This window comes from Oculina patagonica, chromosome 9, assembly GCF_052425735.1.
Source record: "Oculina patagonica isolate OP01 chromosome 9, crgOcupat, whole genome shotgun sequence".
Taxonomy (NCBI): Eukaryota; Metazoa; Cnidaria; class Anthozoa; order Scleractinia; family Oculinidae; genus Oculina; species Oculina patagonica.
In genome coordinates this window covers 17,442,462-17,464,305 of record NC_135766.1, presented here as the reverse complement: position 1 = coordinate 17,464,305, position 21,844 = coordinate 17,442,462, and the positions used below count along the sequence as shown (strand labels likewise).

At 38.5% G+C, this 21,844-nt stretch overlaps 1 protein-coding gene across 1 annotated transcript; it reads left to right on the top strand.

Annotated features, from left to right (window-relative positions):
• Positions 1-516: 516 nt before the first annotated feature.
• Positions 517-21,686, top strand: LOC144666961 (adenylyl cyclase-associated protein 1-like). Its single transcript, XM_078528411.1, is given in 15 exon segments — positions 517-708; positions 825-856; positions 976-1,044; positions 2,078-2,155; positions 2,941-2,994; positions 4,171-4,260; positions 6,260-6,345; positions 8,312-8,417; positions 11,240-11,414; positions 14,327-14,445; positions 14,447-14,509; positions 17,075-17,198; positions 18,143-18,225; positions 19,625-19,771; positions 21,286-21,686. Coding segments are annotated over 15 exon segments (1,407 nt in total). The 5' UTR covers positions 517-611; the 3' UTR covers positions 21,370-21,686.
• Positions 21,687-21,844: the final 158 nt, after the last annotated feature.

Sequence of the window (21,844 nt, the reverse complement as noted above, 5' to 3'; positions counted from 1 at the left end):
GCCGCCCGAAGGGCTCCAAAAAAACAATCAAAAAGACGACTTTTGAGCTTGGGAAGCCTGTGCTCCAAGTCAAGAGTCACTTTCGCTTACACTTTATAAATAATTAAATCACGCAGTGAACTTGGACCGCCTGTGGTCAAACCGACAACGACCGTTGCAAATCAGTCTGGTTGCAAATTATTAACGAAGCATTGCTTGGGCCGCCTGTGGTCGGAGTCGCAAGCAGAAGCGGAAAAACAAACCCATCGCAGTTCTTCCTTTCTGCTTGCGACTCTGACAATCTAGCTTTCAGTCTGTTTACGAGTCTGTTGGTTTGATTTGCACTAGATCGTGACATTCTGCCTATTAGACTGAATACGGCTCTGGTGCCAGTGAAAAAGAAAACAGACTTTGACGCCCGACGCTTCGTTTTCCTGGAGACACTTTGTTTGCGTTATTCGAAGTATAATCCGCTTTGCTAGCAGGCAAGGCCTGGAAACTAGTAATGACGAATACCATATAAGGAAAAGTGAGCGATAATTTTTCACCCCTCCCTCTAATCCTGCAGCTTCTTTGCAGCAGACTTTCAAGGTTTTCGTGTTGTGTTTTGGTGGTGTTGGTGACTTTCTAAGATGTCTGGGGATTTAAGTGCACTCGTAGCTCGTCTAGAAGCGGTCACGGCTCGTTTGGAGTCTGCAGCCGACAAAGCTGGCGGCGGACAACAAGAAGGTCTGAAATTTTCTTACACTCAGAGCGTGACCTTACACGGAAATTTCTCGATTGGTACTCACTTTCTGGAAGCGTTTAGTTGTCTAGACTAACTGCGATTTACTTTAATTTTGCAGATGTCGGAGTTCTGGTTGAAGGCTATGACGAGGTATGAGAAGTGTTATTTTATTTTCATCGGACTACGATCATTATATATGTCACCTTCAGCTTTAGAAAATTAATGCCACTTTCAATTTACTAATCAATGCTTTTGTTCTCGATTCATAGGTCCTGAATGGAAATGTGGCAGAATTTTATAAGCTTTCTAGTAAAATTGGTGGCGATGTGGACACCCAGGTATGACAAAGATGTATTTCCTATTTCAGTTCGTAAATGCTTACAACAGATCTAGTTCTTGATGCATAAGTGTTCAATATAGCCGTAGCAGGGTTAACAAGCCAAACAAAATGTGTAGCTCTTTAATATATATTTCTAATAGTTTTATTATCAGGGTAACTATGCAAAGAGAAAGTGGTACATGTATGCAAGCAGGACAATTTCCTTTTATGCCACCCCCCCCCCCCCTCAAAACAAAAAAACAAAAAACCAAAAAAAATTACAGTTGAGATAATTTTTCTAAATAGTTGCTTTTAGGGTAGCCTGTGAATGCAGACATATTTCTGGCTGTGGCTTCTCTCCACTGAAAAGTAACATCTGCTGCTAACTCAAGCCAAGAAACAATTTCTGTGACATCAAAATCTTTAGCCAAAGAATTAGGCTCAGAAAAACCCAGTTCACTGCCACGGTTGTAGCCTGCAAGAGAATTACCATCCTCGGAGACCCAGGGGCAGTTAGTCAGGGTGCTGGGTAGCTCATCGGGGCGACCGGATTTTTGGACGAAAGTTTACAACAAGCTCGGGAGAGCCCCTGGGCACTTTCTTTTACCAAACCAGTTCCAGAAGCATTTGAACTGACCAATCGGCGAGGATGACAAGGGGAGCTACTGACGTCTTCTTACACAAAGTAGTTTTCCATATTGACTTGTCGTGATTGTTTAGCCCGTCCATCAGATGATTTAACGTGGGTCTCCGAGGATGGAGAATTACACACTTGCGTGGAAAAATCAGTGGCGGATAAAGTAGACACTGGGCAAGGAAAAGTTTGTGAAGTGTTTGGATTTGAAAAGTCAAATCAGCATCACATCAACGCTTCACAATTCACAATGAAAACAAGTTCACAAGTTCATGTTCCAAAACAATGTACATGTACACTGCATGTACATACACAAGTATATAACTTGGTAAGGCCAGGGTAGTGCACCTATTAGTTGAGTGGTGTAAACCTTCAAGTACTGTATTAACACATATGTGATTGATTCTTTCTTCAAAAGGCAAAGATGGTTAAAAAAGCCTTTGATGCCCAAAGAGAACTCATTGTGCTTGCTTCTAAGAGTCAGAAGCCAAGTAATGTAAGTCTACCTTCTTTCACAATGGTTTATTTGTTTTAAGACCTAATGCAGCCCTTTATCAATTGATCAAATTTAAGAATTCAGATCATGAAAATCAAAATAACAGAACTGATCATCTAGCTAAGACTTATTTTAAAGCCTTTGTGGACTTTACAGAAGTTCAAGTATTTTGAAAAAATCAAATCTTAGAGATTGCCAATTTTGCATGAAGGTGCATTTACGTCTGTCTAGCCCCAAAAAACAGTAGAACAAAAAAATCTGCCAAAATAAGTACACATGCAAATACATACTTTCAGCACCTTTTTTTGGATTTGGGAGGTTTGACAACTCCAGAAGACAAGCAGATCCGGTCTGTATCCTTGAGACTGTATACCAGGGGAACAAAATTAAAGTATTTTGCCCCAAAAATTAAAAGGTTTCATTGATGTGGTTATAGTTAACATACTCTCACTTGTTATCAAGAGATCTGAAACAAAAATGTCAAAATATCCATTTATCTTGTCTCATTTTCAGGAAATATCTCAGGTACCCTCCGCAAGGAAGGTCATTCGAAATTCCAAGTGTGGGGCGGTGGGGGTAAAAGCCAAACTTTTTTAAGGAAAGTATGAAGTTCAACTGGAACTTCTGGGGGGATGGGACATGTCAATTTATAAAACCTTCTATGGCAGGGATATGGATATTTTATTGAACAACACATTTCCATGTAGATTTTCTGCCATTGCTAATAACTCTGATTATCTAATGCCATTTAAGTGAAAATTTTATGTTCTTATTTCAACTGACAGGAAGAATTGGTGAAGCTGTTAAAACCACTCTCTAATGCTATTAATGAAGTGCAGGTACTGTCAGTGTGGTTTTTCAATCTACTGTATGGTGTTACATGTATTTTATGTAACTTTGACCCATGACAAATCCCTTTCAAAGGCGAAATCAAAGGAGTTGTTTACCTTTAACATCTGTGTCAAAGATAATACCGTAAAAACTCGTGTATAAGCCACACTTTTTTCCTAAAAGTTTGGGCTCAAAATCGAGCATGGGGCTTATCTACGAGACCATTGCTTTTGAGGTGCGTAAATTGCCTAGTAAGGGATCAGAAAATGCACTTAAAACATTGAGTAAATAAATATTTAACATATTGAAACCTGCTGTTGTCAATCATTGCTTTTGGTAAAAGGCCTGGACCCAAAAGCAGCTGTTAATTCCTCAGTCAAGATTTGTTCTTCATTTGCTCTTTCAAAGGATTTAATATTTGCAGCTCGCTTGAGCAGCTAAACATGAGCTGACATATGGAATCTCTGTTTGTCCACAAAGCTGCCTATTTGCTAAACTCCCATTGAGCAACAAGTTTTTATCAACACACAGCTGATATGGTTAGAAAACAAACTTTCAGTGAACTTTTCCATGTTGTTTACCTGACCGATCACTGATCGAATGTGACTCGACCCCAGACTTCTCTCTTCGAGTGACTGTGTGGTTACTAAGCAAATGTTTTGTTCTGTTATGCTTATACTATTTCCAGTTAAATTTCATCGTTTTCCACATTGGAATTTAGCAATAAAGACAATATATCATCAAAAGAGCATCCTTTTGAAAAGGTATTGGGATTTCAAGTTTTAAAGTTTTTATTTTTTTTCGCAAAATCAAGCTCCAAAGTTGGGGGTGCGGCTTATCACTATTCTACAAATGCGGTTTATACACGAGTCGTTACAGTAATCATTTTTTGTCTCACTTTTGATTCAAAAGTAAGATAGAGCTAACTTCTCCTGCCCTGGTAACACAAATACCCAGGAATTAACAAGAACATCCAGTGCAAAAAATGAGTCAAGTTTTTATATATAATTTATAACAGTGAATTAAGAAATTTTTTTTGTATTTTCATTTCAAAGGTGTTGTTTTAATACATGTTACTGGTATGTTTGATCAGTTGCGTGTTACATGTATGTAGTGTAGAAGTGTATAATGCTTAATTAATTGTCAATTCTACATGGACATCATTTTGCTTTCATTTATTACAGAGTTTTCGTGAGAAGAATCGAGGTAGTAAGTTGTTTAACAACCTGTCAGCAGTTAGTGAAGCCATTCCTGCTCTTGGCTGGGTATCAGTGGTAAGTACATCTTGTAATATAACAATAGAGTTGATGTTCACGCACGTGAGTTTATATGTTTTTAGCCCGACTCAGGCTCATTTTAGCTCTGAGAAGGGCCAAAAACATATTTACGCCCAAGAACATCAACTTTATTACTATCTAATTATAATCATTTCAGAGGGCATTTAGTTAAGGAATCAAAAACAGTACCTTGAACACTGCCGCGACTTGCGAGTCGGCGTTTATTTCTGATTGTAAACCAGGTTAAAAGTTTACAAACTCGGCAGAAAACTGCAAAATTACTCAAAACAATCTTTGCTTGAAAAGGAAATTACAAAATTCTATTGACAGCAAAGAAATAGTCGTCATTTAGAAGTGTTTAAATTAATTGTGCTGTTAACTGAACTGGCAGTTTGGAATATGCCTGAAATTCGACTGAGCGAGTTTCGCTCAACGAAGACAAACTTAACTTATTATAGGAAATTAACGATACATGTTTTTAACGCGAATTTCAAAAATGTGCGTTATTTTCAGTACCTTAATTTACGTCATTGTTAATTAAAATCACACTATTTTCCAGCATTGTTATTTTAAGACACCTTTATTTCCGTAAAAGTTATGTTTTTACGACATCTACTTCTTTGCAAAGCTACAGGAATAACAGAGGCAGTGAAAAGCACAAGGATGGGATGTATTCCATCCCTGGACCCTTTCACTGAATATTATTCACCATATGGTCTGTTTAAATATCTTTGTTGTGTATAGTTTATCAGAATTAAACCTCAAGTTCTGTTGTTGGACGTTGTTGTTTTGTCTTTTAAATAGCGCAGGTTGTTATAAAAATTACTACGTATCAAATTCGCGTTAATTAACTGCATGCAAGCACACACGACACGAGAATTCGCTTTAATTAAATGCATGTTAACATGCATTTGTTCGCGTTGTTAAAATGCTTCGTTATATTCCTATAATAAGGTACATTTACTTCACCGCCTACTCGGTAATTTCTCTTCATTTAGCTGAGAAGACTGAGAATTTGCTTCTCCGCTCAGTCCATTAACAATTTTGTCGTTATAAAGCTTAAAAACAGTTTGCAATTGCAGATGAAAGCGTCTCGACTCAAGGTGCCAGCTTATGCCAGCCAGCAAACTGCAAACGGCGCAAACTGTTGAATGGTTTTCAGTTCTGATTGGCTGGCTTCGTTATTTTCTTGTTTCTGATTGGACCATGGCTTTGGGCTAAAATATATTTTAGCCCGTTGAATTATCCATTTTAGCCCGCAAAATACGCCACAATGCCTGGTGAAATGATTATAATACTATTTAAAGTCCTGAGCTATGTCACGGACAATGCAACTTGAATAAATTGGCAAATATTTTCAAGTTTGTCGCAACTGTTTGTAATCCGTCTTTATATGTTTTAGTCTAAACAATCCTAGTTTACCTTTTTGGGTTTTATTACTCCTTTGGTATTTTTCCACATAAGAAAACAAACTGTTATTTTGAGGTTTCCTTCAGTTTGTAACTGATCAGAAAAATAACTTGAAATACCATGACATTGAGCTCCTTTAAAAAAGTGTACTGTTGTGTGATTTATTCAGTGGCATACCAGGTCTGAAGCCAACATTTACTTTTTGCATACTTCACAAGCTGGCTGACATGCTCAACAATGACAGCAGTATCTTGTTTTTTCCACTATCTTGAACAAAATGTTACTCCCCTTGGATAATTTGTGGTTGTATTTTTTCAGTTATTTACTGCAAAAATAACACTGCCACTTTGAACAGTGTATACCTTGAATTTACTGTTATGTTGAGGATTTTTTGTTGTTACTTTTGACCTAATTTTAACCTTACATTCTCAAACTATTATAGTTAGTACAGCCATAGTGTTCTAGAGATGACATGAAGTTGTTATTTTGTCAAAGTTAAAGTCAAACTGGTCTGAAAAATGTGAAACCAAAACCAAGATTAAACTGATATGTATATAAATTGGTGTTTTAATGTTATACTTGACAGAGTCCTACTCCTGCCCCATATGTAAAGGAGATGTTAGATGCCGCTCAGTTCTACATGAACCGAGTCTTGAAGGACTTCAAAGACAAGTAAGTAGTGGGTACTTTGCAACAGACTGTTAAACGTGATAAAAAAAAAATCCACCGTGCCAGATGGCAAGCTATACTCTAGCCCAGGGGTGGGGGGGGGGGGGGGGTACTCCGGAATCCAAGTGACGGGGATGTGCAAAGGATTTTTTTGGGTCCTGAGTTTTGCCTCCATTCGATCATCCCCGTCACTTTGATCCCGGAGTCCCCCCCCTGGGTACTCTAGAACCTCCAAACATGAAAATCTACACTGCAGGGCTCGAGACTAACGGTAGCCAACTAGCCAAAGGCTACTAAAATTTAGGCTTTGGCTACCAGGTTTAGCATTTTGGCTAGTGAAAAACTCGGAAAAGTCAACTGTTCTTGATACAAATCAATTTACCTGCCTAGTGAGAAATTGCTTTTGGCTAGTAAAATCTGACATGTGACTAGCCAGTAAACCAGTGAGTTAAAAGTTAGTCTCAAGCCCTGTACAGCAAGGAGCCCAAGAGTGTGATCACTTGTAATTTATTCACATTCTATTGTGTAGTCATTATCCAATCTAAAGCTGAGGATAGCATGCAGTTGACTTTTGATTGGATTGGATTAAATCTGTACAAAAGAATGTGAATAGATAAAACATGGTAACACTTTTGGGCTGCTTGCTGTAAGCTTGACTTGTTGAAGTTATTTTGCTCTGGATGCTGAACATTGCCTTTATTTACCACCCAGCAGATTTGGTACCATTTGACCATTACCGTATTAAGGGTATGTTGATTGTCAGTATTTGTCCCTAACGGAAGAGAATAGTTGCACTTGCTGTCCCGGCAAAGTTCACAGCATTAGAACTACGTAATGTAAGCATTTTGAATACAAAAAAAAAGGATGGGCGAGCGGTAAAACATCACAACTTTGAACTGCGAAACATTGCTTTTTATGAAGAGGAATTTCCAAGCTGTTTCAGAGCTGATTTGTAGTGCTTTTTTTAGTTAAAAGGAATCCCTGAATAAGCATTGCATCAGGACTGCGGCGCTAACTCGGGGCAGCTCTTATTTACTTTTTTGTCCCAAATGCGGCGCTTAATCAGGGGCGGCGTTTATTTGAGTAAATACAGTAGTTGTGCCTAAAAGGCTCATTAACTGCAATATTAAGCTGTATACACTGTAAAGATGGGGTTTACCTCGGTGTAAAAACCTGATTTTTTTTGGGTATGGAGCTATTGTTTTTCTACTCTGTTTTATTGTAAGGTTTTTTGTTGTCTTGGGCCGGGCATTCTTTGTTTTGCATCATTTGTGGGTTTCACAGGGTTTTACATCGAAGATGAGCTGTAAAAAATATTAATATATTAATTAATAGTGGTAATCTTATCTAGCAGTTGCAGCCTTCTGTGGTAGGGGGAATACCGTAATGATTCGATTTAGCGCCCAGGGCGCTTATTTACTTTTGGCCCCTCAAGGGAGGGCGCTTATTCGGGACGGGGTGCTTATTTGATTTTTTGAGAAACAACCAAATGTTCAAAACAAAACTTAAATAAATATGACAATACCTTATTATAATAATAATAACAGAAACTGTAACAGTCACAAATTGTTAAAAGTTCAGTTACTTTTAAAAGAATTGTTCATTTTTGCGGCAAATACATACATGTACGGTACGGTGATTGTTCATGAATTTTAATATCTGTTCGATATCGATGACTTCAGTAGGGGCAGTTATCCACAATAGGGGGCTTATAAGAATAGGGGTGCTTATAAGAATGGGGCGCTTATTTTAATGGGGGTGCTTATTGGAATGGGGGCGCTTATTGGAATAGGGGCACTTATTGACAAAAACACATTCGAAGGGGGCGCTTATTTGAAAGGGGGCGCTTATTGGTCGGAGGGCACTAAATCGAATCATTACCATACCTATGTTTATAGATTCATGCAACTTGTGTGACAGTGTTTTTTATGAGTGTTGTTTGGTTAATAATTATTTGTTGATCTGCTAGGGATCCGACACATGCGGAGTGGGTGAAGTGTCTCAAAAATGCTCTTACCGACCTTCAGGCATATGTCAAGTCACATCACACAACTGGCCTAGTGTGGAGTAAAACTGTAAGCCATAAGAGACCTGGTGTTCATATTTTATGGGATGGGGGGGGGGGGGTGGTGAGATCTGATGTGCAGTTTCTGTAAAAATAATAAAATGCCCCGTCTTCAACAGAAATGTTTACCCTGCTCCCCCCTTCGTAATCCTAAATAATTATTTTTGATATTCCCCCCCCCCCCAAAAAAAAAAAAATTAAATAAATACATGTAAATAAGCAGACAAAAATCAAGTACAGTTTATTAGGAAAGTGGTCATAACAAGTGTACTCAACGAGGACCCACCTTGTGTAGGGGTAGGGGGGTTATGGTTGGCGTCAAAATTTGAGTTAAGACTTTCATGTTAGGTGTGCATGAACCTTGCATTGCTGGAGAAATGGCACAAGGATGTTTGAATCTTTTTCTTAGTTTCTACTCCCGATAGAGTGGGCATAGGCGTACGGGCCAGGGGGGCTGGGGGGGCTGCAGCCCCCCCAAATTTTGGGCAACTCAGATTTTTTGGGCAGCAAGAGAAACTTGGGCAAAGTCAGTTTTTAAAGTAGTTTTCTTTTTTTTTTCTCGAAAAGATAGATATTTTCTATTTTAACCTGAAGTTGGCGTGGTTATTATTTTCTTGACAATGTGAGACCAGATTCACTAACAAGATTTACCCAAGATTCCTTATTTCGAGAGGCGCTGATATCTTCGTAACTGTAGGACGCAAATTTTCGGCGGCCACCATTTCAAGTAGAGACGTCAGTGAAAATTGATACATCCAGAAAGAACGTGGAATCTAGTGAGATGTTAAATTTAAAGAACCGGTGAATGGACAGTTTGATGAATGCACCAAAGAAGCGTTGCTTGTACGTGGAAGCCAGCAGTTATTATGAACTTCCTTTTCTAAACGTTTTATAACAAATAAATTCATATTTTCTTTAAAATGGACACAATGATGGTCACTCAATTTGGGAAATTTATGTCACGGTAAAACACGACCCTGATAAAGAAAGCTTCTCCCGCGTTGCTAAATTTTACAAAATTGACGACAAGATTCTGAAAGCCGAGCAGAAAATGTACGCAAGTTTTCGTCGTTTGCGCGGATTAGGCTACATGACTGTTTCAGAAATGCTGGAGACAATGCACGAGAATGTTCTATTTGATATGTCTTCATAGTTTTCTTATGTGGTACATATCCTCGCAGTGCATGATACTTGCTACATCGTGTTCTGCAGAAAGATCATTCTGTGCATTGCGCAGATTGAAAACTTACCTCAACAGCACCATGGGGCAACGTGTCAGTAACATCGCACTTATTAACATTGAAAGGGCATATGCCAAATCTGTAGTCAACAATGAAAAGATCGTATCATTGAAATCTTCGGCCGTCGAAATGGCAGATAGCTATTTCTTTTAAGGTGATTTATGAGCTCATATGATAAATTCATATGCAAGAACTGCACGAGAATATTTTCTCTTCATATGTAGGCCTATGGTAGCTTATATTAGTGCATCGCAGGACCCTCGTTTCTTCTCGACTTTTTCGTAGAAATTTGGGCAACTTACGATAATTTTTTGGGCTAATGGTTCACCGCCCCCCCTGGCAAAAAATTGCTCGTACGCCTATGAGAGTGGGGACTATACAAACAAGACACCTTCTTTTAAGGTGGGGAAGGGGGGGGGTACATGAAGAGACTGCCTGTCAGCCCCTCAGTCTCTTTGCAGAGTGGTGGGTCCTGTATGAGTACATTAGTTTTGGCCATTTCCATAAAGTGATAGTAATACATTTACTGTCACTGAGTGTCAGCTTTGTTTGCAACTGAATTGTTAATGGAATCAACTTAACATAACAAAGTAAGGGGATCTGGGCAGATGCTCCACTGAGAAAATTTTAATTTTTAGAACCTCAGAAAGGCATTAGGCATAATTTCTGGTAGACACCATAATAGAATACTTTTGCAAAAGCTAGTCACACCTTGAATTTTGAAAAAAATAGATACCAGTAAGGCAAAGGAAACCAAAATTGAAGGATATTTAAAATCCTTCAATTTTGGTTTTCTTTTGCCTTACTGGTATCTTTCTTTTTCAAAGTTCAAGGTGTTACTTCAAACATTGTAGAGCTGTAGAGCACTGATCTGTACCCAGCGTGTAGATTACATAAAGTTCTCTTGATAGCGTCTTGAATGTTTGAGCTTTTGACATATTTTGGTTCAATATTGCCTTCATTTTCACCTAAAAAGTCATGATCAAAATGATCGCAAAGCTATCAAAAGAAAAGTCTAGTCACTACACCTACAATATGTATATATTATGGATACCATGAAATTCTGGTTGTAAGCCCCCCCCCCCCAGTTATAAGTCCATCCACCCACCCGCCCCCTACCCTGGATAAAAGCCCCCCTCTGCCGGATGACAAAACAGAATTGGGCTAAATGTTGCTTAATTATGCGTTTTAACTTAAAAACATATTTTGTTCCACATTGCCTTAGCTGGTTTCAAAACATTTTTTTTATTCCGCTTATAAGCCCTCCCGGTTATAAGCCCCTCTGCTTAGAAGCCCACCCAAAACCCAGGGTTGTCAAAATAAGCCGGCAACCGGCGCATTTCACCAGCTATTCCGAACTCTGTGTCGGCTACTCCAAATATTAGTAGGTCAGTTCTGAGTGTGTGTTATCAAGTTCTGAGTGTTTCGTAGATGCCTACTTTTTGGATGGAACCTGCTACTCAAAAACCCACTGACAACCTTGAAAACCCTTATAAAGTTGCATAAGCCCAGGCTTAGAATTTTACGGTACTGTATGTGATTGATTGATTGATTGATTGAATGATTGATCAATTGTTTGATTCTTCAATAGGGAACTGTGGCCAAGGCAGGAGCTGCAGGTGCAGCACCCCCACCCCCTAAGCCAGCACCACCACCCCCTCCCCCAGTGCAAGCACCAGCACCAGCAGGTGGAGGAGATGCCCAGCAAGGGGCTGCTAATGCCTTATTTAGTCAAATCAACAAGGCAGGCGTAAACATTTCTTCAGGTACAACTGTTCTCTCTAGTCTGTACATTATAAAGTGCATTATTTTAATTTTTATCCACTGACTACTGAGAGTTTCACATACTACTTGTAAAATCATAAACACTAACTACTTACTAAAAGTACAGTTAGAATTAACAGTCAAAAATAACTTTTTGCAGCCAAAATAGACACTACATTAATTTTGCTTTTATTTACAAAATTTAATGTAGTTTTTAGCGCAGAATGCACTATTGTGATGGTTTGGTGGGTTGTCGTCTGCTAAACCTCTAACGCGCTAAGGCGCTATGGTGTAAACTTTTAATCACCAATTAATTAATTAATATCAATTAATTAATTTTTTCTGTGAAGGGGGTAGGGGGTGGGGAGCACCTGACCGTACCTCCAGGTAAAACCTGAAGCATATATACGTTACTTTTATATAAAGATCTCAAAGGTATATATTTGTTTCAGTAAACCCTTTGCTCTCCTTGTGGTACTACTCTTTCTAGGGCAACGTAATTTGCGCCAAACGCATGCGCAGAGTTTATTTACGTTATTTTTGGAACTCTCATGAACATCGCTTGTATTGCGTGTTTGCGGTAGGATTCCTGCAGACTCCGTGACACCAAGTGAAAACCGCAAATTAATTAAATTAGATTTTGAGACTTTTACAGCGCTTTCGTAATTAGGTATGAAAAAACTTGCACCGGGATTTTCGGTGTAAACTGCTGATAACCAGGAAACAAATATCCTAGCTGTATTGCATTTTAAAAAACCTTTCGAAAAAGATGTCTTTTGATTAGTTTTGTTCTTTACTTTTTGAGAATCGTCTTTCGTGCAGTTTAAACCGTAACTTAATTAAATTAAACAAATGCCATCGATGCCACCGTAAAACAAACAAAAAAACAAAAATACAAAAGTATCATGTTACAGCATTTTCAAGGAAAACAAAAGTATCTTGTTTCAAACGAAGTGTCGTGTTACGGTTGCAAAGATTAGTGTAACGAATACCCTGGAAGGAATAAAAGTAGTCTGCGAACAGGCTTTTCTGAGGCTTTCCGAAAGTAAAATAAAGCAAATAAACACGAACATAAAACATCATACTTTCAATTATCGGCTCCATCGCATTCTGCACTGTCCTTTGAGTCTCTGAGTTAATGGATAGAGTCAATACCCTGAAACAAGTTAAGATTAATTGCAGATAGTACTAGCAGATGTAGCCCCCCACGCAGTCGTTCTTAGGGGTGATCGTGCCCAGTCCTGACCCCACGAACGCCTGCTTAACCGAGGCCAACATTCCTTTCCGCCGCTCAGCCAATCAGATTTTACCTACCAAAATCCGGAGGGTTGACCTTGACCTTGACTGCAAGACGCTCTTCGCGGAACGAGAGAGCTGTTTAGCACCGTATGCTTCCAAGTTTAGGATATTTTGCTTAAAATTCATTCAGATGAAAGCAATTTCAAAATTTGCTGGCTATGGTTAATTGCTTGCTTTATATCAAACTTGTCCTTTGCTGTTCGACAGTTTCTCCGATTCGTTGGCTCCGTTGGGATTTTGCCATTCGAGAAAATATATTTGGTGCGTGGTTCATTTATCATTTTAAATGAGTTTCCTCGAAGGAAAAATATTTTTCGCAACCCTAAAATCGAAGGACCATCAAACTATCGACGGGAAAAAATACAAAGCTAGCCGTTTGACACAATATTCAACCTTGAGAATCGTCCAAGGGCAAGCATCACCGAATGAAAAAATTAATTCAGTCACCGGCCGCGCGGTGAGTTATATTATGGTGGTCACTATATCTAAGCTCTACGCGTTCCTCAACTTGGTCGGTTCATTGTTGTTTTACCCTTCGATTTATTGGCTCGGAAATACTAGAGATCTCTTCTTTGAAGTAGTGCGGATCCACTGTGTTGATATTTTGTTGATGTTCTCACAGATTGTCGATTGGACCAGGCGAGGAAGATCAACTGCACTTTTCCCAAAACTTCTAACCCTTCCAGCAGATGGCTTAATCAAAGCGTTGCACAAAAAGCACTTGAATTATTCCAATCGATAATTTTTCCGGTGTTTTAGCCATCGTAAAATGCATAACTAAAGTGAAATACTGTACTTCAAGCCCGCATGCCGCATCTCCACGATCATTTTAATTGTTCATCGACAGACAATACCTCAATGGTGATTGGTAGGTTGTCTGGTGAGTAAGACAATGGGAAAGGAATGTTGGCCTCGGTTAAGCAGGCGTTCGTGGGGAGGAGTGAAACACGATCGCCCCTAAGAACGACTGCGTGGGAGGCTATAGCAGATGGCACTTAACTTTGTGTTGGACTGCTATTTATCCTAGTTAACATGTATGACACAAGCAAATAATAAAAAAATAAAAATAAATAAATAAAACCAGTGCATTGCAAGTAGAATTGCAATGAAGGCCGGCAGCACTAGAAAAGGAAAATCAACTTTTTTTTATGCTTGTGTGATTGTGTGACCAACATAATCCAGAATTAATTTATAGTTAGCACAAGCATTTCTTTATCAAGCCTCCTGAGGGCTTGATTGCCAGCTTACAAGGCATTGGGTCTGTGTTTTCAAGGCTTGGTGTTGTGTAGGTTACCCCAAAGATCTTCAGTGTGGATTTCAAAATTGTGCAACATTTACTGGCGTATGATCATAGTTGTGTGTCATTACTTGTGTTCAGGTGACTTATTTTAGGTGTTATTACGTTATTATTACATTACCTTGGAGTATCTTTGGCATGGGTTGTAAATGGAGTGCATTTCATTTGCACTACACCTTGTGTTTATGCTTATCGCACCTGTATGTTTATGCCTGTACCTACGTGTATAAATTATATGCTTTCATTGCACTTGAAAATATTAATAAATTATGTCTTTTTGTTATGGATAGTAAGCTTAAAGCTCTCCTTTTTACATAGGGTTACGAAAGGTTCGGGATGATGAAAAGACTCACAAAAATAAAGATCTAAGAAAAACCGGTCCAGTTCCTGATAAACCAAAACCTGCTGCAAAACCTGCTGCTGGAGGTGCCCCGAGGGGCGGCTGCCGCTCCTGTCAAGAAGCCACCAGTGTTTGAACTGCAGGGAAAGAAGTGGGTTGTGGTGAGTATGTTGTTATTGTGAAGTTAGTAAAAATTTCATTTTGACTTAAAATGTAGAAACTACTGCCAGCTGAACCCTTTTTAGGCAATAACGTCAGTCCTGTATCGCCTTACGTCATGGGCCTTCGACCGGTTATTTCCTGATAGACCGACCAAATAGAACTGGCAACTAACTACAGGAGTAAATGAGACGTGAACAGAGATCAAGTTAAGCACAACAAGAAATAACCCCAAAGATCACAAAGCAAAATACTCCTGCTGAGCTCTCAATATGACCTGGCTGGAACTCTGGTGGAAATTCTGTTGTAAATCTCCAGCTAAAATTCATGTAGCTCCCTATAAAGTGGAGATGCTTACAGCTTCTTGTATTGCTCTCCAATGAGTACCACATTAGGGCAGATACCTACTTCAAACATATTTGAAAGTCCTGTATTTGTTTTAAAAGTTAGAACTACCTTGTAAATCAAATCTTGTACAGAAAACTGTTCTTCACAACATTAAACTGGAGAACCTTCCGTCTGATAACAGGGAACTGAAAGAAGTCTTTTCTCATTGCTCGGTTTTGTTCAGTTACCTTGTTCAGTCACAGTTCATTACTGTTGTCAGTTTTGTATAAGCCAATGGAAAATCGGCAAACTCTAAAATGGTCAACTCCAGAAATACCTTAAGGTAATCCCCTTGAAATAGAACTGCTCATAGATTTCCAACCAAACTTTGCCAGTTGGTTTTTTACCTTAAAGGAAGTTAAATTTTGAAATAAAAAATGGGGGTCACCGTATTTGTTTAGGAGCAGGAAGACCTTGTATTTACCATATAATTCCTTATACTTCCTTTGCGAGTACTGGCAAAGTACACGTTTTCGGTGATAATGTATTATTCTGCCATATAAATTGACCTGTATTCATTTTTTCGACGTTGTTGCTTGTTTACAAGCAAAAATGGTAGAATAAGGGTTAGTAGACAAAATTTGGATCCACATATTTGTAAACTCTCAAGGGACTTTTTTAATTTCTCAAGGGACTGTTTTAATTTCTCAAGGGATTACTTTCCGCTGTGGGTGATCACTTGCGATTTCGTGGAAAAAACGTGACTTGTCACATTTACAAACGTTATATAACAATTTTAAAAGTGACATGTCAGCTTTCTTAAGTTATCTTAACGCACGTGTGTCTGAAAGGTGATCTATAAAAAGCGTCGCACAAACAATGGATTGCGTAACTAAAACACGAATAAATAATCACTAGCACTTACATCGCGTTGAGAGCAATGTTGCATGAATCGGCTTTACAACATGCGATAGTATCTACGTAGTTCGAGTGGAATTTCAGTCAAAGACAGCAAAATTCTTTCGTATTTCATCTTCAAATATAATTCGAAAGCATTCACTGTATATGTGGCTTTTGTTTAATCCTGGGTCTTGATATCCGACCCTCGCCGAGCCTAGACAAAACGCAGCTTGAGTGTAACGATTTGTTTACGCAATGTTTTCTCCGACAGTAGTCGGAAATATCCGTATTTTTTTTTCGTGCTTTTTCATGGAGCAATCGTAACGATACGGCCTTGAACACATTGAACGGCGGTCTACCTATAACAATTCAAATATAGCGTCGCAAAAACAAAGCGTCGAACGCATATTTTGCTGTTTCATTTGCTAATTTCGCTGCCGTAATCGACTGCCTCGAAAGGTCCTTGCAGTTTTAAAGTATAGAATTGTCAGATCTCGCTGAAATTTGCACTGTTTATTTGTGTAATGTTAAGGAATATGTGTATAAATACCCGGCGCGAACAAGCCATTTTTGACAAAATTATATGGCTGCATTTCCTCCGCGAAGATAGGAAATTGTTAAATTAAACTACAAAGAAACTGTAATGATAAGTTCGAAGAACAGTGCACAGGATAAACCTTCGACTCATACTTCATGCAAAAACGTTGATATCTCGAAGAGACTTTGATATAGAAAAAATTTGATCGCTATTTTCGAACGAAGAGAAAAAAAAATGATAGGTCACCGAACTCGTTTACTAGAAAATGACGAAAGATTGCAGAATTAAAGCTATAGTGGTCATGGCATTTTTTATAAGTGTGTAGCACCATGATTTTACGTAATGTTTAATAAATGAGCAGCAGTGTTTTATCAAGTTTGAAACACGAGGTGCAGCCGAGTGTTTTAGACTTGATAAAACACGACTGCGAATTTTTTATTGAACGGCTTAAAAATCTTCTGATGTAGATCAACTCATTCTTGCACTAATATTTAGATTTGGGGTTATTTTGGCCTAGAAAATTGGACGTAAAGTTTAGCGGTGTCTTTATCAGATTTAAAGACACTCATTAAACATTAATTTCTTTATGAATTATTAATGAGTTTTTTAACCATTGATACAACCACTCTGATAATACAACCAAATTTTCGAGGCCCGGTGATGGTCATGTTAACTGGGTTCCACCATACTTAACTTAAGAGAACTTGAAGTGAAGGAATATTATTTTTTTTTGTTTTTATTACTTTGACTTATAAGTATCAGTGACACTTGTTAACATTAATTTGTATCTATATTATCACAGGAATTTCAAGAAAACAACAAAAACATTGTGATTGCTGAGCCAGAAACATCTCAAACAGTTTACATATATAGCTGCAAGAACAGTACAATTCAAGTCAAGGGGAAAATCAATTCCATGGTAGTAGGTAAGTTCTTTATTTTATTTACAATTTACAATTGAATAGCATATCCATGGGCACATTCATATGGGCATGCTGTGACCTCACAAACATATGATGGTAAGCCTGTGCATAGAGCAAGGACAAGAACAAATTACTGTCATCTACTGGAAATTATTATACAATGTATGCAATAACTGCTGGTGACAATTATCAGTACTTATTCATTTCCACAAATTTAATTACCAATAGATATTAACTTGGTCTACTGGTCATGGAATTTTAGAAATTCATTTTCCAGGCGTGAAAAGTCATAGAATTAAGTGTGGGTCATGGAAATTCATGGCAAATAGTATTGATTGTACAAAATACATGTAAATTAGGCAGGTTATTTTTTTTGTGAAGAAAAGGGTAAAAATGTACCCAAAATCATGATAATTTTTGCAAATTTTCAAGAAAAATGGTAAAAATTAGGTCATGAAAAGTCATGGAATTTCAAAAGCTCAAAAGAATATGAACCCTCTTAATTCCTGATCAAATGCTGCCCTTGAATAAGAGCCATACACAAAAGGGGTATCAAATGGTCTTTGCGAGCATGCGAGCACAGCGTTTTTCTTTGCGAGCATGAGCATTGACAAAAATTAGCCTTGCGAGCAACAAGCACTTTTCAAAAACCTACATGTACCTCCACTAAAAACCGAGCATGCAAGCACTTGTAAAAATGTGCGAGCACGAGCAAACAAGCACCCTCTAAAATTTTGAGACCATTGCGAGCACTGCGACATTTTGAGGGACCATTCTTGACTCCTCACAAAAGCAAAAAATACAACACACAAAAATGTGCTGCATCCCAACAGGGTACATTTAAAAAAAAAAGTTATATATTTTTGTAGCTTCTGCAAGGCCTAAAAATGTGCATTATATTTTTTTTGTGGATGATTACAGGCAATCTTACTACTTTTTCCCTTCAGATAACTGCAAGAAAACAGCAGTGGTTCTAAAAGGAGCCATTGGCACTGTTGAGTTTATCAACTGCCAGAGTATGCAGTGTCAGGTAATGGTAATTTATATTCATAGGCGTATGGGCACCTTTGGACCTGGGGGGGCAGAGACCTTGTTGCCCGAAAAAAAAAAATGGCATGGGTTGAAAGCCGAATAAACAGGCATACGAAATGGACAACAGAACGTGCGTTAAATTAATCTCATGACGTTGCCCAAAGATGTCAATGCACTGAATCCTTTTTCTTCGGAAATTTTTATTTATTCACTTTAGTTCAGCAAAAATAAAAGTATTTTTGGGAGGCAATTTACATTGTTTTTCCCCCCACTTGAAAGTTATTTAAAATGCGTGAAACATTTAGAAGATGAACGGGTTGAAACATATTGTTGAAAGTTTTGAGCTCATTTGAGTCAAAAGCATTAGCTTCCTTACATTTGTAACCATATCGCAGCTTTGTTTTTGGGTCCACCACTCGCAAACGTTCAAACTATGGAAAAGCTGATTGCAGCTGAATCGTGCAGAATTTGCGGATTAATGAGAAATTTGGACTTTTGAACCACAAAGTTCGGTATATTTCCAATATTTTTTTTCTGTTGATGTAATTCGTTTTGATTGTAATTTTGAGATTTGTCTGCTTATTTTCTATTTTTTCTCTGGCTTGTTGCCCGAATTCTTAGCGTTTTGCCCGAAAACTTTTGGCACTGGGGGGGCTGCAGCCCCCTCGACCCCCTCGACCCCCCCCCCCCCCGCCTCGTACTCCTATGTTTATATTTAGCATTCGGCAGATACATGTAGGCTGTCCGTTTATGTACTAAGCCTAGGAAAGGACAGATCTTGTTTTGGTGAGTGAGACTTATAATTGGAGGGTATTTTCCATGTGTTATTTGGTGGGCTTATCAAATTTTACAGCGTTTTATAGTTGTGAATACCAAGTGGTAATCAAAAACTTTCTTCAGTGAGAGTGGTAAATAACACGTGGGCCACTGGAGTAATTATCAGGAGGGAGCATGGCCTAGTGGTAAAGGTAAAGGTAATTTATTTTACGTCAAAAGCACGGGTCTCCTCTGCCTCATAAGGCCAGTCTCCCAAGCCAGAGGCTCATAATAAAAGTGTTTGACATACATGTTAAAAAAAAAAAGATTTAAAAACTATATATTAAAAAATACAATATTATGGAGTCGTAATCCAGAGGGCCTTGATTCAAATCCACCTCCCTGCCACTAGATGGATATGTTTTTGGTCGTCCCGAATTCAACTTCTCCACGCTTTGTAAAATGCCAACTGGTTAGCCTCCTGCCAGTTGGGGCTTTTTAAAAGTTTATGTTCGATTTGCAATATTTGTTTATTTATTTACAATGTCCACAATTAGCATAACAGTGCAAAAAGCAGTGACACTTAGTTACCGGTAAATAAAGTGATTTATTAATTTATTTGTAATTTTTGTATTGCCTAGATTGACGAGAAGGTTCCAACTGTTTCAATTGACAAGACTGATGGCTGTCAAGTGTACTTTCCTAATGGGATTGGTTCAACAGAGATAGTGGCAGCCAAGTCCTCAGAGATGAACGTATCGATCCCCAAACCTGGTAGCCAGGATATGGTAAGTCCAGAAATACTTTAAGACGGAATCCACTAGGAAGTCTAGTAATATTCATTAAAGTTGGACAAAAATCAATTTCCAGAATAATTTAAATCCTATTGCGTTATTTCCTACCCTTAATAAAAGGTAAAGATGTAAGTAATAATCCGTGATAACACCAACAACAATTTCTTATCAGAGTCTGAGAAAATGAATTTCAAAGTTTACAAGGTATGGGCAAAATCTCACGTGTAGCCATTTTGTAAATTCGTCTTAAGCGATTCAGTGGAATTCAGCGGAACTTCAAAATGTGTTTTCGATGTGTGGTGTTGTTAGAAAAGATTTCTTTCGATAAGATATTTGAAGCAGTAACACAAAAGCTTGCAATCAGGTGAAATTTTAAAAAATTTTTTCCAAAAACTACTCGAAGTCCTGGCGGATTTCCTCTTAATCACATTTCAGCAAAATACAAATGCACTTGTACTATCTACTGATATGAGGGCCGAAAACAGTAATGGTTTCCTAACAAGTTTGCAAATCCCACTCCCCACCCGCCCTCCCTCCAAAAAAAGTAAGTAGACTCCTAGCCTGCTGTCAAGCAAAGTGCCTCATAAGGCCAGCGCTTATCCTGGTTTCTGAAGCATTTAGCGGCTAAGAGTATTTCCACATGTACTGGGATGCTAGTCCATCACAGGGTTACCCCCAGCAGGAGAAAGGCACTATGAGAGTGAAGTGTCTCGCCTAAGAACACAACGTAGTGCCCCAGCCAGGGCTTGAACCTTGAGCACTCGTTCCTGAGTGCAGCGCATTAACCATTAAGCCACCACGCCTCTCCAGTGTGTGTACCGGTATGTTTTTTCCGCTCTGAAACGGCCAACACTCGGTACATCAGTTAACTTATGTATCATAATCCTGTGGATGTTTATCACTTTTAGCAGGTATATCATCTTTGTTTTCAAAACATTCTTACAAATTCTGTTTTGCTTAGCTTTTTTAAGCCATGTCTGCATTTTGTTTGTTTGTTCGTCCTTTAAAACTCCTATTTATTCCTTTTATAATTGTGCACCCTTACTGATGCATGGTTCAAATAAGCCCCTTTTTCTGTTTAACACCCCTCGCCCTCCCTCAAAAGTCTGGAAGAGAAATAAGCCATTCCTTAGGGGTGGGGGGAGGGGGCTTAATAGAGCTTAGCCTGTACAAGGCTCTCTGTCAGTGGCGACAAGCGAGGGAAGGCGCGCAAAAAAGAAGGGAAACTGGGAGAAAGTAAAAGATGGGAGAGCCTGTAAACACCACTTGTGTCAAAATGTCAGAATGTTTAATTTATAATCTGTGGGGGGGGGGGGGGGGGGGGGGGGGGGGGGGGGTTTTTTTTTTTTCCTCTCTCTCTCTCCCCCCCCCCGCTATATTGGGGGGGCCGCCCAGGGGGGGAGCTTCCTATAACGAAACCGGAAAACCCCGGCTGTATGAGCCTCATGGCTCGGACACAGACTTTACTTTTAAAATAACTGATTGTTTTTTTCCTCCTGTTTTACTAGGCCGAGTACTGCCTTCCTGAGCAGTTCAAGAGCATATGGAATGGCAAGACATTTGTCACTACATCCAGTGAATCTCTTGGTTAAATGATCTAAAATCGAACTTGGATTTGCTAGACTTCCAGGATAACGACAATTTTCATTATGCACAATCTAGTAACAAATTAGCCTGCAATTTACACAGGAATTCCTTTTGCAAAATTCTAAAATAAATTCCAGCATATCACTAATGAGTTTAAGGTGGCTGTATCCCATTCGAGTAAAGAGCTGAAATCTTTGCTCGTGGACTTATTTTTGATCATAGGAATTGTAAAGTTAAAATTGATTCTTATACCAAGTTTGTCATTGTCACAATAGTTTTGTGATTTTTGCTACTTAAATAAAAATCTCATTTCAAATGAAAAGTGAGGGTTTTTAAAAAATGTTTTGTAGGGTTAAAAATTTCAGATGCAAGACTAATTTTTCTATTGCACGGCATTTGTCATTGTTCACTAAAGAAAAATAATAAAGTTGAACTATCAAAAGAAAAACGTCAATGATTTTGGGACAAAAGCTCGTCCTT